At 40.2% G+C, this 16,386-nt stretch overlaps 1 protein-coding gene across 1 annotated transcript in view; it reads right to left on the bottom strand.

Moving 5' to 3' along the window:
• Positions 1-300: 300 nt before the first annotated feature.
• PDSS2 (decaprenyl diphosphate synthase subunit 2) overlaps positions 301-16,386 on the bottom strand; it is a gene marked incomplete at its 3' end in the record, with an annotated part of 118,407 nt that continues 102,321 nt past the window's right edge. The window contains exons 6-8 of the mRNA XM_080615259.1: positions 14,825-14,956; positions 10,411-10,446; positions 301-459 (exon numbers count right to left, since the gene is read on the bottom strand). Coding sequence (XP_080471385.1) covers positions 301-459; positions 10,411-10,446; positions 14,825-14,956 — 327 coding nt within the window. The remainder of the gene's footprint in view (positions 460-10,410; positions 10,447-14,824; positions 14,957-16,386) is intronic.

Genomic DNA, 16,386 nt, shown 5'->3' with positions numbered 1-16,386 from the left:
CCGTCCCCGCCGGTGCCCAATCAATACCGACTTATTTCCTGTCCATTTGCTGAGGTCACGCAAACGGGACTCATTAATTATTTCTGCCGGTGCAGCCTCAAGTGTGCTTCTGGCACAGCAAGCGAGAGCCGGCTCCGACCTTCTTTTAACTCCCCCCTCCCAAATTGTGCTGGTGGCGGCGGTAGCCGGCGCGCCCCTCCGTTGGGATGATGGGGTGATCGGCGGTGCGGGGTGCTGCAGAGATCCCTGCCGCGGTGCTCCCGCCGGCGGAGGGAGAGGCGCTCCTCCTGGGGCGGCGGGTCAGGGAAAGCGGGTCACAGCGTAGACGATGTTGGCCAAGGCGGCCCTGGCCTCGGAGGGAGGGAAGCGCTCCAGGGCCGCGAGCGCCCGGTTTCCGTGGAAGCGGCAGAGGTCGATGGCAGATGTCACACCTTTGCCGGCCTTGATTGCTCCCTGCAGCTGTCAGGAAACACAGGCACAACAGGGTGGGTTTCGGCAGGGCTCGCGTGCACAATTATCTGTGAGAGCACGGGCCGTCCACTGCCCCTTCCCGAGGTAAAGGTGAGAACCAAAGCCAGCAAAGCTCTGAAACACTCCCAGCTGCTCTGTTCTGGCTCCCCGCTACACCACAACCATGGGTAATTTAAACTACATCACGCATTACTTCAGCACCAGAAAAATGCTGGGTCTCCAAAAGGCACACAGTTAATAAAAAAGAAATACATTTTTAAGTATCTGGGCATTTCACACCCAAGCCACTGCCCCAGAGCTTTGTGCAGAACTGGCAGCCAAGCTGCTTGTTTGCACTCTTTGTTTTCTGCAGTCAAAAACTGCATGTTATGAACAGCCATTCCACCCCCTGGTTTGGAAACAGGCACAGGATGACACGCGTTGAACTCTTATCTTTTGTAGTACAGGTTTCTATTTATATACCATATGATTACATTTGGTACAGTGGACAAAAGCAAATTTTGTCAGTAAACTGGGATGTGTTAAATGATCATACTGTGTTATATACATGCAAACTCAGTTTTCTCAGAACGGCAAGGGAATTTGACAATGGTTTGGTGATACACTATATGAGAAAGGAAATATTTTCACGGAATAACAGACATTTCATGGCAAGCTGCTGGAAAGATTTGGCACCTAAAACACCTGAGTAAACGACAGGTTAGATTTCCCATGAAAAAACACAAACAAAAATGACAAACAGAACACGTAGCTTTTTCCCCAGTATCTCAGCTTAGCTGAAGCTGAAATAATAATCACACTTATTAATTAAGGGGGGTTTATTTTTAATTATTATTTTTTCCTGAACAGCACCAGGAGACTGCCATGAGACCCTGTTATATTTTCTGCTCTAAAATACTGGTGTCCCCAGAGCAGCTTCAGCCTGATACCTCATACCAGGGCCTGGGAATCAAGGCCAGGTGGATCTTTGGGATTTAATTATCCCAAAAGCATGACAGCATTTCATGCTCTTTAATGTGCCCCACCTGGCTTTCATAGCTGCTTTTGCATCCCCAATGTATCAGCTTTTAAAAGAAGGGGTTTTGTTGAACACAGGTATCTACAGTAATAATGATGCAGTTTTATGAATTATGTTTTCCTCCAATACACAGCCCAATGCCCTGATTAATTTACATCAGTATAACCTTATCAATCTAGTTTAAATGATGTAAAAAAAAAAAAATCTAAGCTATGACCGATTTGTAAAAGTCATCCATTTTTTATAGATACTTGCATTCATACAGAATGACGTTTCTTATCTGAGTACAAACTGAAGTGGATTCATTATCTGTATTTAAAGATGAAATTAGCTGAAAGCATATTACAGCACTTGAGTGTTCAAGTCCCAGTTCATAAAAATTTTACTCTCCACTTCAGTGGAGAATCTTCCTGCGCTGTGCTCTGGAAAGGAACTTGCCCTAGGGCATAAATGCACTGCATAGCTAATTCAACACTTCTTCTAACAAATGGGAATCAGCCATTCACGACAGCTCCACAGCCAAGGTGGGGATAGGTGAGATGAGGTACACTAGCAGTGTGAAAAGGCATTTCTTTCCCCTTTCTTGAGGCACAAGTTTGTGAGACGATAGAACCCACACACCTTGAAGCACCCTCTGCTGATTTGCTAAAGCTCATTCAAAAAGGTTTAGTATACCTTGTAATACTACGTAAGTATACATTGAGACCTAAACAAGAAACAAAATAGCCCCTAAAACGTCTTCAACCTGTTCTAAGGTCAGAGGAGCTTAGCTTAAGCATGCGTGTTCGCATATATGTACTTAAGACTTACTCGTAACACCAGATCTGGAAGGGGAAGAATTCTAATGCAAGGACACAATCCATTTACACGCTTGTCTTGTGTAGCCCTTGGACACACGCAGTGCCTTGAAGCCAAAACAATCACAAAGCTCATGTCAAACTATATGCAGAAGAATCGCTCTACAAAAAAAATCAGGCTAATCCGCTACTGAATGTTTCGAAGCAAAGTTCAAGGAACCTCAAAATGAAAAATACCTGCTCATGTGGCAAGCTCCTTCCCCAGCTTTTCAGTTAGAAAAATTAGCAATTATAGTCCATTAACAATTAATTCATTAATTAATAGTCCATAAAAACTTCCCTGTTTTCTCTTCCATTTGCAGAAACAGCTGGTCAACTTAAATAAGCATACACTGAGGCAAAGCAGCATGGATTAACCAGAATGCATGCTTATCTCAACTAGGGTTGCAAAAGGAAAGGCAGGGGGAAGACTACAGATTGGGCTTCTTGTAGTGGGATAATTATTGAAGAAATACACGATATAATTCCATAGGAAACCAGGCTTCAGTAGCACTGCTACATGCAAAAAAACCCCCTAATTTAAGCTGTAAGATGTACTGTTAGTTGTATTACATCTACATTTTCCACACTCTCCTAATTTTTGAGCTTCAATGATTTTATGTAATGAACTTCACAAACTAAGTAGACAGAAAAAAAAAAAGAAATCAATGTATCCAGTTTGGATGTATTATTTTGTAATTTCATTTGGAGAGGAGCAGCTAATTTTTGAGGCAAATAAACAGAAAAGCAAAATGAGCTGCTTTTATTTATTACTTTATAAACTTTAATTAAGCTCCCTTATTAATTTCTTCTAAATAAAGGAATCTGCTCTTTTAGTCTCTACTTATACGGCATCATTTTGTGCTTCAAACATATTTCCACTTGTAGGAACAATTTCATCCATCATTAAAACCCAACCTTCTTCAGATTTCATTCAGTCATTACAATTGAATACAAGTCAAAATACAGATTGCTTCAACACACATTTCTCCAGTTGAACCCCTAGCTATGCTGGAATACTGCATTTTAACTTTTAAGCTTTTGTTCAGACTATTGGCACTAAAACCTTACTTCATTCTACAGGTGCCAAGAGTCTGAAAAAAAATCACCCACCGGTTTTGGTTATTTAAACTCAGCTTAAAGAATAGTCTTGCAACAGTACAGTGATGTTAAGGCTCAGATGAGAAGCGCCACCCCCAACATATCAGCACTGTTTTCCTTCAACACCTTCTGTTTCCCTCAATATATTCAGATATTGACCGGACTTGACGGGTTTACCTTGTACACATTAAGCTCAGAGCCCCAAATTTTTATCTCTGAAGGTGGTTTGACAAATCTAAGAAAAAGCAACAGCAACATCATTATCTTCATAGTCTGTGAAAAAAGATGCCTGGCTGAGTGCTGGGTCTTGCTCTGCCCAGCCTGTTCTATCTGCTCAAGCTCAGCCTCATCCACTTGACTTGCAATGAAATTATTTTCATTTTTTCCTCCTTTGCTAGTCTTTGGCTAGAAAAAGGAATAGCTCTGGTGAAGTTACAGAACAAGCAAAAGAAAATAGATACGGAAAGGAAGGAAGTGCTGAGGTTTCTCATTCTGAATGCTCTGAATATACACAGGAGGACAAACTGCTGAGTGAGAGACAGGGCTCCAGTTCTTCAGCCTCCTCCTTCCTTTCTCATAATTTCCTTCTTTGCAGTCATACTGGCAAACCAAGAAGAGAAACGGACACTTTCTAAGCACTTCCACCTTTAAGGCTGCTTTCCACTATCCCCCTCCGCACCCACATGCTCTAGGCATATCCTGCAAATACAATGGTAACAAGCCATTGATTGTTGCTTGAAGATCGCCCTTTGGAAACGAGACTGCTGACTGGAAAGGAGTGTTTTATATCAGCACCTTGGTTTCAAGCTTCCATTTCCTATCCTTCAGGAGGCAACCATAAGCACCAAATAGTTGGAGTTGGGGCATTTTCCACTCAACTGTAACATTTGCTGGGCCAAGAACAGAACCAAAACCTGGGACAGCAGCTACTTCCTACGTAAAGGAGGATCTGGGTTCAAGATCTTCGTCTCAGGGCTGCTTCCATCTCTCAAGTTAAAAGCTACTGCATGGAATAAAAGCAGTTTTCAAGCAATGGCCATATAACTATAGTCCATTCGTGGTTCTGGCTGTACATGTGGGATCAGAGGGATGCTTATGGATGAGAACTTCACTTTCCTGTTCACAGACTTTACCAAGTCCACCATAAAAGCAAAGAGTATGCTTGTGTGCCACATCTCTCTGTTTATGGGCTAGAAAGATGTTAAAACTGAGAAATTATTTCCTGCAGTGGAGCATTAAGTGAATAATAAAAAGAAAACCTGTGCTATGTCATACCATATATACAATTGTAGTGAACTTGCATTCCTTCACCTACTTTGTGGCACTAATGTTTGGGGTTTTTTTATTAAGTATATATGGCAGATTCATAAGGGATTCTACATTTGGATTAACTACCTTGATAGGATCTACATAGCTTTTAAATTGTACTGATTTGTCACAAATATACAAAGAGTAATAAAATGGTGATGGTGAATCTCAAAACCAGCTGCCAGTTTCACATAGGGTACTAAATGGTCATCCAGCAGCAGTTACTTCTAAGCAGGTTTGATATCTAAGTAGATTTTAATCAATGACCAAAGGGCCAAGAGGTCCACATCCTGTTCTTCTGAAGGCTCAACTACGCTCTTTTTCCTTCACAGTTAGTTATCTACACATGCTTTTTTCTCCTGAAGCAGCGTGTACTTGCAGCAAAGCTAATGCAGCCTAAGAAGTGGCTGATGAACAAGTGCATTCAGCAAGCAGTTAATGCTTGTGGGACCGGGTCTGGAGTGCTGTGCCCAATTTTGGGCAGTGAAAGTAAAAGTGAAAGCGAATGACACAGCCATACTGCAGGAAGCACAGACCCAAACACAATATTTAAATTGACCTGTGGCTGAGTGAGTGAATAATACTCAGTTTGCAGTGTTCTGCACCGGCTTTTCTACATTTGTTTTCTGTTTTGTGGAAACATTATGCCCAATACACACTAACGTTTTAGGCTGCTGAAATGTTACCTTGAGTACCAACGTGTTTCACAGCCAGTAGGTCAATTCTGTCAAATTTTTCCTTTGTTTTGTAAGTACCTTCGGATGTCTCAGCATCCGCTCTTACAGTTTTTGTATTTGGACAGAGGGCTATGCTATTCCTTCTCAAAACGTGCTGGACAATCATTTAATCACATCACTTCATAATGTCAAACGATAATTACCTTTTTCCTAAGTCTTTGTTGGCTATATGCAGCATGATATGCACTATTTATCCAATACTTTCTTACAATCTGTTTCTATACAAAAGGTAAAGAAATGCATTTTTAAAGGGCATAAACACCCTGCAGAAACTTCCATTAGCAGAGTAGGATTTATTTTTTTACTCATCTGACAAACAGAAAAATTCCCTTTCATTTCAAACTCAGAAACACCCTACCCAGAAAAAGACCAAATCTGGAGAGAGTCACCCCCAACAGCTGAGGAAAGATGGGCTGCTTACAGGGAGCACTGCTACTCCAGCTGTTACGCAGTTCTTGGGATACACGTTGCCAAAAAATTACAAGTTGTCCCAAGACAATGATTGATTGTACAGACGCTTTAATATTTAAGAAGAGACACCAACTGCTCCTCCTTATGCATTTCCATGTCTTTCACAGTGAACTTAACAAGGCCCACTGAGGCCCACTAGCTTTTAAATCTAAACTGGTAGTTCAGTGATGACTTTTTACCAAAAAGCATGAATTTCTTTAATCACATTGAGGCAAAGAGTGATTGTTAATTGTCATCTTAGCATACACAAACAAGTCACTTGGTACTTATATTAAAAGATGTGATGATTTGCTTTAATGAAACAAAAGCTGTGCTGGATTCTCATCCCAAAAAAGCTATGGAAAATACTCATTAAAAAACAAAGATGCAGCTGATTTTTGGTACTGGATGTCCACCTTGATAATATAGATGTGGTTAATTCCAACAAAGGAGAAAATTGCTGCTTCTGAATGGCTTTGGCTGCTTCGGTAATAACATAACACATCAACCCCCGTATACTCAGTAAATCTCTGACTATTCTCTTTGTTTTCTTGTTTTTAATACATGTAAAAAAAGGAATTAATGGCAGTGGTTGCTCCAAAACAAATGAGATAAATTTTCATGGAAAACCGCCACAGGTCATAAGCACCCACAAAAGCCAGTCCTCTGGTTTTAACTCTTGTTGCATTTCAGGAGCAAAAGAGTCTTTGGCCTACAGTCCCGTGACACATCTCATGATGATTCTCTGGAATTTAAACAAACATGGCTACTGCCATTTCCACCTGTAACTGTAAACCTGCTTTGCTGGTAGCATTGCAGCAGGATGAATGCACTGCGGTGGTCAATGGTGAGCTGGGAAAGGGGAGCCATGCGACTCTTGCTAACACAACTGAACTGCACTGTGTCACTGTTGAGTTGCATGACAGTAGGGTGTCACTGAGAAACCTTCGTGTTTCCAAACGTGGCCCTCTTTTTCTCTTCCCTACCAAATGGGAAGTGAAGATACTAGTGCCATGCAGTGTATGAACAGCTGGATCTACCGCTCCTTGACTCATGCTACTTCCAGTACAAAATGTACAAAAGCTGCTGTCATGCACAGTGTTTCAATATACAAAGCAAAGTACATAACAGCATACTATGCTGATGCACCATATTTCCCATGCCAGTTTGGATGAAAGGCCTCTGTAAGAGCTAGCAGACCAAATGGACAGGGCTGCCGTAAAAATAAAGTTTTGCTATGTCCTCTTTCACTTGACTCAACGCATCCTTTCTGAATATTCATTTAGAAAACCAACAAATCCTTGCAGTAGTATATTCATTGGCTGCAAAACACAGGATTCATTTCTTTATTTAGCCTTTTAATTATTCTAGAGCCTTGGCCAGAAAACAAGCATTATTCCCAGCTTACTCATTTCTGCTACTAGTTGTGCCTTTGTTACACTCATTTAACAAGTCTGTATAATGCCAACCACCATTAAGACCTTGACTTCAGTGGAGAGTTTTTAATCAATATTATAAAATAGTAACAACTAAATTGAGAATCTCAATTTACTGTTTTAGAATTACACAGCTTATCTTGCATGCAAAGTAGATGTAAAATGGATAAAAGCTTTTTGATTTTAAAAGTCTGAGATTTTTGCCAAAATAACACAAACAAATGAGGGTGACAGGAAAGTTACTGTCTCTTTCAATGACATACATGAATTCTGTCCCTGCCATATACTGGTACTTTCTCTTTTATTATTTGAGAAATACCACTAAAACAGAGCCGAAACTACTTTTTAATCTCTGGTAAAGGCTTTCAAACACCACAATGATGGATCAATGACGTGTAGATGTGGTGTGATGGGGGGGATAGAGGGGGGAGGGAGGAGGAGGACAGGGAAGGAAGAGTGAAACATCCAGATATGAATGTGAGAAAAAAATATTAAGAATCACAGACCTTAAAATAAGCCTTTTCTGATAAAAGGATTTGAGAAAAGCTGGGAGAAAAAAAGTACTAAAAGATTTTTGCAGAACGTAGTGACCTTATTGACATGACAGTTTCAGACTTTAAATTAATAGAAAGCATTTCACTTCTATATCTGTGTCAGAGCCCTCACTTAATTTACTAGTACCATCTAGGTATCTTTTTGTCTGTGAAAAAACAGGGACACCATTTTAATATAACACATATCAAAAGAACAATTCAAAATTCTGGAGCAGTCTCATAACTGAACTAAAATAAGACCTTTGCCTTTTAAGGAGGGAAGTTAAACACGTGGATCTCAATTTCTCAAATTTACCTTCATTCATTACTGTAATTGAAAACCATATTCTTAAGCAGGCTAAACAGCTAACGATTTCTGTATACGTGTATTTATGAATTCGACTAAAGGAACAACATTTTTGTCTCAACTAAGTGGCACACTGAAGCTCATAACAAAAACTAAAAGAACAAAAATAATACAAATTACAGAATTACAAAAATACAAATTACAAAAATATAAAAAAACCCCTCAAAATAATACAAATTTTCAGAATTTCTACAGTGAGATTTGGTGACCTTTGCTTTTACAAAATGAAAGAGGGGATATCTTGGAGACTCAATGAGAAACAAGCCCCCAGATTTGATTAGGAACATTAAAGTAATTCTAGCAACTGAACAGAAAGATGAGAGGGGCCCTTGATAATGAGAAGAAAAGATTAAGCAATGTGCAAAACACTGATTCTAGTGATGCAGAAATAAAGACATTATAGCAAAGGGCAAAAAAGAAATACTAGTTTGTACAGCACAACGTAGTTTCTAATTGGCTGTGTGCATGTACTGGTCAAGCTACTATGCCAGGGTGAGCTACAGGTTACTGGGTTCATTTAGCATGGATATAACTAATGATCACTTCTTTTAAAAGCAGAAAGACAGAAAAAAGCGCCTTAACATCAGATTTTTGAAAGTGATTTCTGCAAAAACCAAAGTTGATTTTTTTTTTTTATTTTGAGCTCACAAAAACCACGGAGAATTTTTCACCACCATTACTAAACTCGTATCATCTGTGCTTGTGTAAGAGATGATTAGCCAGAGCCAGTAAAATCACATGCTTTATGGCTGAAGTCAGTTGCTCAAAATACAATACTTAAAGGGCTCTCCCCCCTTCCTTTCTTTTTATTCAGGTGTCCAAGTTGCCCAAGCACAACGTATTTTTTAAAATTTCATGGATGGATCCAAAATATGACATAATTTCAGTCAAAATACAGAATATGCTAACACATATTTAACCCAGTGAAGCAAATGTAGGTGCTTCCTTCCCCCCCTCTTTTTCTTTTTTAATTATGGAAATGACACTGGTTGGATCACAATTGTAGCACTATAAAGGAGAAAACCCATTCTGGACATAAGAAAGCAAGTAGCTCATTTTAAACATTCACAGAAGTGTCTCAGACATATTTGAAGAAGGAATTTAGTGCTTTCACTGATGATTTACAAAATCACAGTTCTATCAGTTTTCTTCTATTGTAGAAAAAAAAATAAAGGCACAATGATTTTAAATAGCAAGCTAAGGCTGAGATCCTTTTTATGTTCTAAGAGGAAGGAAGGACAGAGGTTTTTTTTAATAATCCAGATTACATTATTTTCTTAATAGAGTAATTACAGGAACAGTCTGACCTGTACCTGTGTGTTAGCCTTCCATGCTAGCAGCGATAGCTGTAACACTTCAGGCCCCGGTTCAAGAAGCAATTAGCAATCATGCATGAGGCTTAATAATTAATACATTATTTTCCACACTGATGCTGGAGATAACTGACTGGACCCTCATAATCTACTTAAGACTGCAAACAAGTCAGGTTTGTGCTCAGTGAGTCAGCTGGGGACACAATGTCACCTGTCTCCACCACAAGCACACTGTGCTCCAGTATTTAACCAGGAATCTTCTGAGCCATCTACCGCAGCTCTCAAGAGCTTTACAGCTCTTTTTCCCAGCTACTTTTAAGCTAATTAGTTCAGGTCTGCCTTTACCATAGAGCAGTCCCAGTAGCAAATACAGTGGTGACTTAACTCAAAGTTATAATGGGAACTGGAAGAAACACATGTGATTATAAAACGTGTATGTATATTTTTTAATAGATGGCATGGCATTAAGGTGAGATTAAGTAACTGCACACTCTATCAATACATAGAGACTGCTGATGGGAGCTAAAACACAAACAACTGCAGAAAAAGAAGACAGCAAAACTCATCAGAAGCCTGGTTTCAAAACCAAGTTCAGGGAATTAAATGGGATAAATAATGGCAAACATCATTATTACGTAGCTACATTTGATAGTTACAGTACAGCCCACTACTACTGGCTTTTTAAAATCAAGAAATTGCACAAACCATTTTCTCTGCCTCCGTATACAGAAGCACAAATTATAAACTGACTTTAGAAAGTTGCTCTCAACTGTCAAGAATATCTTTGAAATATTACAAAAAAGCTTTACAAATAATGAGATCTAAATGCAATTTACCAACCTTCTTGTAGTCCATTATATTTCCTTTTCCTTGCGCCTTAAAGAGAAAGAGAGATTTTATGTTAAGACATTACATACTACTGACTAAAGTTGCAGGAATAAAGAATGCAATTAAAACAGCTACTACTTTAAACTGACTTTCTTTAGGAATCTGCTACAGAAAAAACCAACCCAAAATACAACCGAATGTGTTACCAGCTTATACAACATGGTTCCGTTTCAAACAAGAGCTACACATACTCAATGCAATTTTTAGGTTTTTTATCATGACTTGTGGTTAAACATTTGTTGAATTCAAAATGTTTTGGTCTTAAGAAATCCTGCTGTTTGCATTAATTAATCTCTCCCATGAGATTCCAAAATAAACTATATTTCTTATCAACAATAACAGGAGTTATTATCTTAAGAGAGTACTCTTCATGTATCCACAGTGATTTGCACACAGGTAATAGCCTAGAGCTGTCCAAAGGGGATGTCAGGATCATGTCAGTGCTATCAGACCTAGGTTAGAAGCAGTTTTCGTTTAGAATTGTATTTAAGTTTTAGCCTTACTCTTTACTTAGGTAGCAGATACACACAACCCGTGACTTCTAATACATTCAGAAAGAAGTATGAACAAATTTTAAGTTTCTTCTTGCCCAGATGCAGAAAAGTATGTGGTCCAGCTTCCTCAGTTTTGTCACAGGACAATGGAGAAGAGAAGATGTCTGTCTTGTTACCCAGTGGCAGTGGTCTGCTAGATGCAGAGCATTCCTTCTTAACCAGCCTGAAGCCCTTCCCTTTGGTTACATCTTGCTTTACCATTATCACCTCCATCAATTCCAGCTCTTCTCTTTTAAGGCACATTGAGAAAAAAAGTCACCCACTTCTTTCCTGTAGCCTCCACAAGGGAAGACCACAAACCTCAGTTCTTCCGGAACACGTCTCCTGAAAAGATGTAGATTAGGACCACTACTTCTACATGTCCTCTGTGGGGACTTCAGAGAGCAGCCAAGGGCAGCAGTTGAGCTGGCATAAGGAGAAAAGCTGAGGCCTGCACTGAAGAGGAACACTATGTGGCAAGCACAGCACTGAAGAGATGTTACTGAGATGGCACAGATTTGGAAAATAAATTAATTTTTGTAAGGGAGGAAGAACAGAGCAAAGAACCGATGAGAGACTGAGCAAGTGGAACAGGAAGGAAAACAGTAAATATCAAAACTGGTTTCTCTGAAGGAGAAAGGGGACTGATCCACAAAACCTCTTTAGTACTCTCTTTAAGCTTCTTAAGAGTCAGCATGTCTGAAATGCCTATTAAGAAAACAGCCTGATAGCATTTGGGAGTAGTAAAACCACACTGCCAGTAACTGCTTCCTTATTTGTGCATTCTCATCTCCTTGATTTGCCAACTTTTATTCATACTGGTTGGATTTTACAGCTTCTTCAAAACATATCTAGCAAGTTATATTGTATATCAGAACACACGACAGGTATGTTCTTTAACAAATGACTGCCTATATGCAGATTCACACTGCACTGGAGAATATGCCAACTTGTTAGAGGAAGGTGCTTTTTAGTATTGGCAGTACCAGGAAAGGTGTGCTCAGTGTGCCGTCTCCTCCATTTAATACACATTACAAGCAGCAAGAAGTTCTTTACTGTGAGGGTGGTGAGGCACTGGAACAGGTTGCCCAAAGAAGTGATAAATGCTCTATCCCTGGCAGTGTTCAAGGCCAGGTTGGACGGAGTCTTGGGCAACATGGTCTAGTGTGAGGCATCCCTGGCCATGGCACTGGAGTTGGACCTGGATGATCTTAAGGTCCCTTCCAACTCAAACCATTCTATGATTCTCTCAAGAATTTAAGTCAATGGCAGTTGTGCTTCTCCAAGCAGCAACCTTATCTGATCTGTTTCCTAAGCCTTCTTTACTACAACTGCGCCTTTCTTTCTTTTTACCCTATCAATAATTTGGCTCTTTGACTTTGACTGACCCCAATCTCAGACACACAGACTTTTTTTTTCCTTTCACATCTGGTTTAGCTTCCTCAAAGGTATTAAGCCTGTCTTGCAAAAGCTGTGCACTCTTACCAAACTCAGATAACTTTCTAGCTTCACCGCTTGGTTTGGGAGCTCAGCCTCTGAATGTCAGGACTTGGGGCCCTCAAAGATTCTACTTACGAATCATATTAGACACATGAACGGCCAAGTCAATTCAGCCTTCCTCCCGAACACCAAAGATCACCATGTGTCAGTAGTGAGGGACAGTAATACCATTACATTCATTATTAGTGAATACTGTGGTGTGAAATCAACTCACCTTGCTAGGAGCCAAAAAGGATCCCTGAATCCCCCATTAAATAAATCAGAACACATCAGATAAGCAGACTGCAAGGTTTAACAATGCTTTTGGAGCAGGTTTTCAGGATGTTTTCCAAGATTGACCTTTCTGTCTCAGATGCGATGGTCCCTTTTAGACGTCTTAAATCCTATACTTGAGAAATGCCAGACAAAACATTTGATAAATGCTTTTCTTCCAGCTCATTGGGCATTTTAGTTTTAAATGCACAAAGGTGGGGAGTGTTGGTGGTGAGGCCCGTGAGAAAAAGAGAGACTTGGGTCTTGATGGATCATCCATTCCTGTGTACATATATATACATATATGTGTGTGTGTACATGCATATATATGTATATATCCATGTATACACACACACATACCTAGACATTATTTTTCCTCCTACGACAAGGCTTCTCTCTATACATGTCCCAAGTCCTTTTTAAGGCAGTCTCTAAATTTCATCCAAATCAGAATCTTATCTTCTCAAAGCACATATATCTAATGTTTATGCAACTTCCCACACCTGGATATCTGATGTGTTTCGCTCTTTCCAAATGAAGAGACAAGGGAGCTTGAAGACAAGGTCTTCAGCTCAGCAGCAGAAAGGTGCAAAGACTACCCTGGGAATAACCACTGTATCCAGACCTCTGACAAGAGAGCTGTGGTGAGACAATCACAAAAATTCAGGGCCCTCCACAGAAGTTCAGGCATTCCTCATGAGCTCTCTGTAAACTGCTTTCATCTAAGATATGCATGACAGGCACTGAGTTCCAGCCACATGCTCTCAGAGCCGTGTACCCCTGTGGAGGCTACTAAGTGCAATGGGGCTCTCTTGAACTTCAAAAACTTCCCATAGGAGAAGGAAGCTGCTAAGGCAAGGTGCTGCCTTTAATCCATTGTATGAATGCTTAGATGGGAAAGCAATTAAAGGAGAAAGCCAGATTACTTAGCAATAATTAAAGGTCTATAATGTGATTTCCATATGCCCTAGCTACTAAGAACAATTCTACCTGCCAGGGACTGAGTCCATTGTGCATGCTTTGCTTATTTAAACTGTATAAATGACATTGCACAAGAGAGTGGCTTATGAGCATACCCTTATGAATACTGCCACCACGAGAAAGTCTCTGGTTTGAGTGCTTGACCTACACTGAATGACACATAGTGAATGTGACTTCAGAGCTTGTAGTTAATGAAAGGTAATTTTCCTTTCTAAATCAACAAAAGCCAAGAAAGGCTCTTGGACAAGGTATACCAAATGTACTAAGCTAAAGTAGTAGTCAATAAATACTTTTGCATAGTTCATGTCACTTCCCCACCCCCTTCAGAGAGAACTGCTTTACTGTTTCTATAATGCACATTTTTGGTACGAGAATTAACAAGCAGACAGACGGCACTCCTGGAGTCCTACAACCTCCTCTAGATTCTGCAGATGGGAAATTGTTTCAAAGCTTTTATACACTGTGTTGTGGTAATACCATTACTCTCCAACTGCAATCATCCAAATTCATTTACATTCCACCCACACAGGAGCCTTGTGTTGAGATTGTAGAATTCCAAAATTCCTCATCACACATTATAAACTACCAGCCCTTAATTTCAAAATGCCAAAAGGTTTGCTTCACTTCAAGATCTCACAAATATTTTGTAGTGGTCAGTAACCCAAGTTCCCCAGATGCCCTCCTCCCTCCCCAGCCCGAAACACTGCTCCTAGGGCCAAGCTGGCAGAAGGAAATATGTGCCTACCTTTCAACCAACTGTAATGCAAACTTCTCTGCTTTAAGCTGTCAGTGAAAGTAGCTTTAAGCTAAGACGTGGGCTTGCACAAGTAGCGGAGAGAACAGACATATATGCTCCATGCAAATGAATTCACTTGTTACACTGACACACAGAAGTTTGATGAAGCTTGACTTTCACGTCCCTAGATTTCTCCTTCTTAAAAGCATGAAAGAGAGATTTGTTAAGTATTGGAGAGCAGACGTAACCTCTATGTTGTCTTGTTTGACGTTAATTTCTAAGTTTCTTCCCAGATTGAAAGTATAGACAGGAAGAGAGATACAAACACCAAAACTAGGAAATTCTAAACAATGCTTTAATTTACCTCTCTGATCTGTTTAATCCATGCCTCCCTCCCAAGGAATTCCTGATGGAGGACTGCAGGAGCAGAATTCAAACTGAAGGCCACAGTGTCAGTAGAACTTTCTTTAACAAATGGCTGGAGGTCTGAATGTAGCTGAAAGAGATGAACAAATTCCTTCAATTCCCAGGAACAGTCTATTACATATCCACCCACTCACCAAATGAAGGTCCATATCCTGATTCTATAACTACTCGCCACTTTCTGCTTTGACACTTGCACTTTGGTTGCACTTTTTCAAGTTTAGGGGAGGGATAAGAAGATGTTGCAAGCATTGCAGTGGCAGGAAGTTGTAAAGAGAAGCATGTAGAGAATCTGCAAAGAAACTTGTAAAGGACAGCTTGCAGAACTGGGCAAGTGATGGAACACAGCCAAGGAGGCAACGGCTGAGTGGCAGGAAGCAGGAAAATTACAACGAAAAGAATGATCCAGTCTTTGGTGGAAAGAATATCAGGTTTTAATCTGTGAAGGGTTATACATTCTACTTTTCAGTAACTGAGGAAGCTGATGGAATGTGACCCTCCTTCTGACAAAGGAAAAGTTACACAGTTTTCTCTCCAAACTATACAATCCTTTATACACAGCTATATGTCAATAGTGAATGTATTAATATTAAAGCATATACAAAATATTAAGACTATAGTCTGCACAAGAAGCAATTTACTGGTAGAGTTGTATCTAGTAATACCACAGTGGCATTTCTGTGGCAATAAAGCTGTGCTTTATAAAACCACTTCCTTCTCCTGGAGGAACTAGAAACTGTCTGAACTCAGCTGAATCTGTCTGCCTGTCTCAAGCTACATCTATACTTGCAAGTAGCGCAATACAGTAGGAACAGATATTTAGGGCAAAATAAGAGTGTCAAGGATCCAAGCTCCACACTGTGTGCGTTTTCTTTTGGACTAACTGTAGCTGAGGATGGAAAGACTTGTAACGGAGGTCAGAGGCCTCCTCTGGGAAATAGTACTGCTGCTGAGGTATAGGCTGCTCCTGTCCATATCTGGTGACCTCCCTCTTTATCCTCCAGCTACCCCCTTGGGAAGTTACTTCCACAGAAGATTATTCAAGCAGGGAATGTATGCAAGCCCTTCAGCCACTGCAACACAAGCCTCAGCTCATGTGCTGCTGCAGGCAGTTGAACCTCTTAGTATGAATCTCTGCATGGCGGCAGCTGAGAACAAACACATGCCTCCTCCTGCGACTCCTGCTACTGAGATAGTGGCTTTAGGAAGAATGTAGGAACAGAGAAGGTAAAGTTGTAAGTGGCTACAGAAAGATGCAGTGAGGGATGTTAATATAGCTTAAATGAAATAAACTACACTGCCAGGAGTGTGATTTTGCCAGTTCATAAGCACTGTTCATACCAGCAACTTCTGCAAACATCTTCACCCGTCTGCAGTCAAATCTCTCGATGTCACTGACCTGCTGTGGAAAGTCTACAGCATAGTGGCAGTATACAACAGAGCTCAAGAGTAACACGTCTTAGAAGTCTTTCTATATTTAAGATCCCAGAACAAAAGGAAAAG

Source organism: Psittacula echo (assembly GCF_963264785.1).
Source record: "Psittacula echo genome assembly, chromosome: 4".
NCBI classification, from domain to species: domain Eukaryota; kingdom Metazoa; phylum Chordata; class Aves; order Psittaciformes; family Psittacidae; genus Psittacula; species Psittacula echo.
This window is presented reverse-complemented; position numbering and strand designations above follow the sequence as displayed.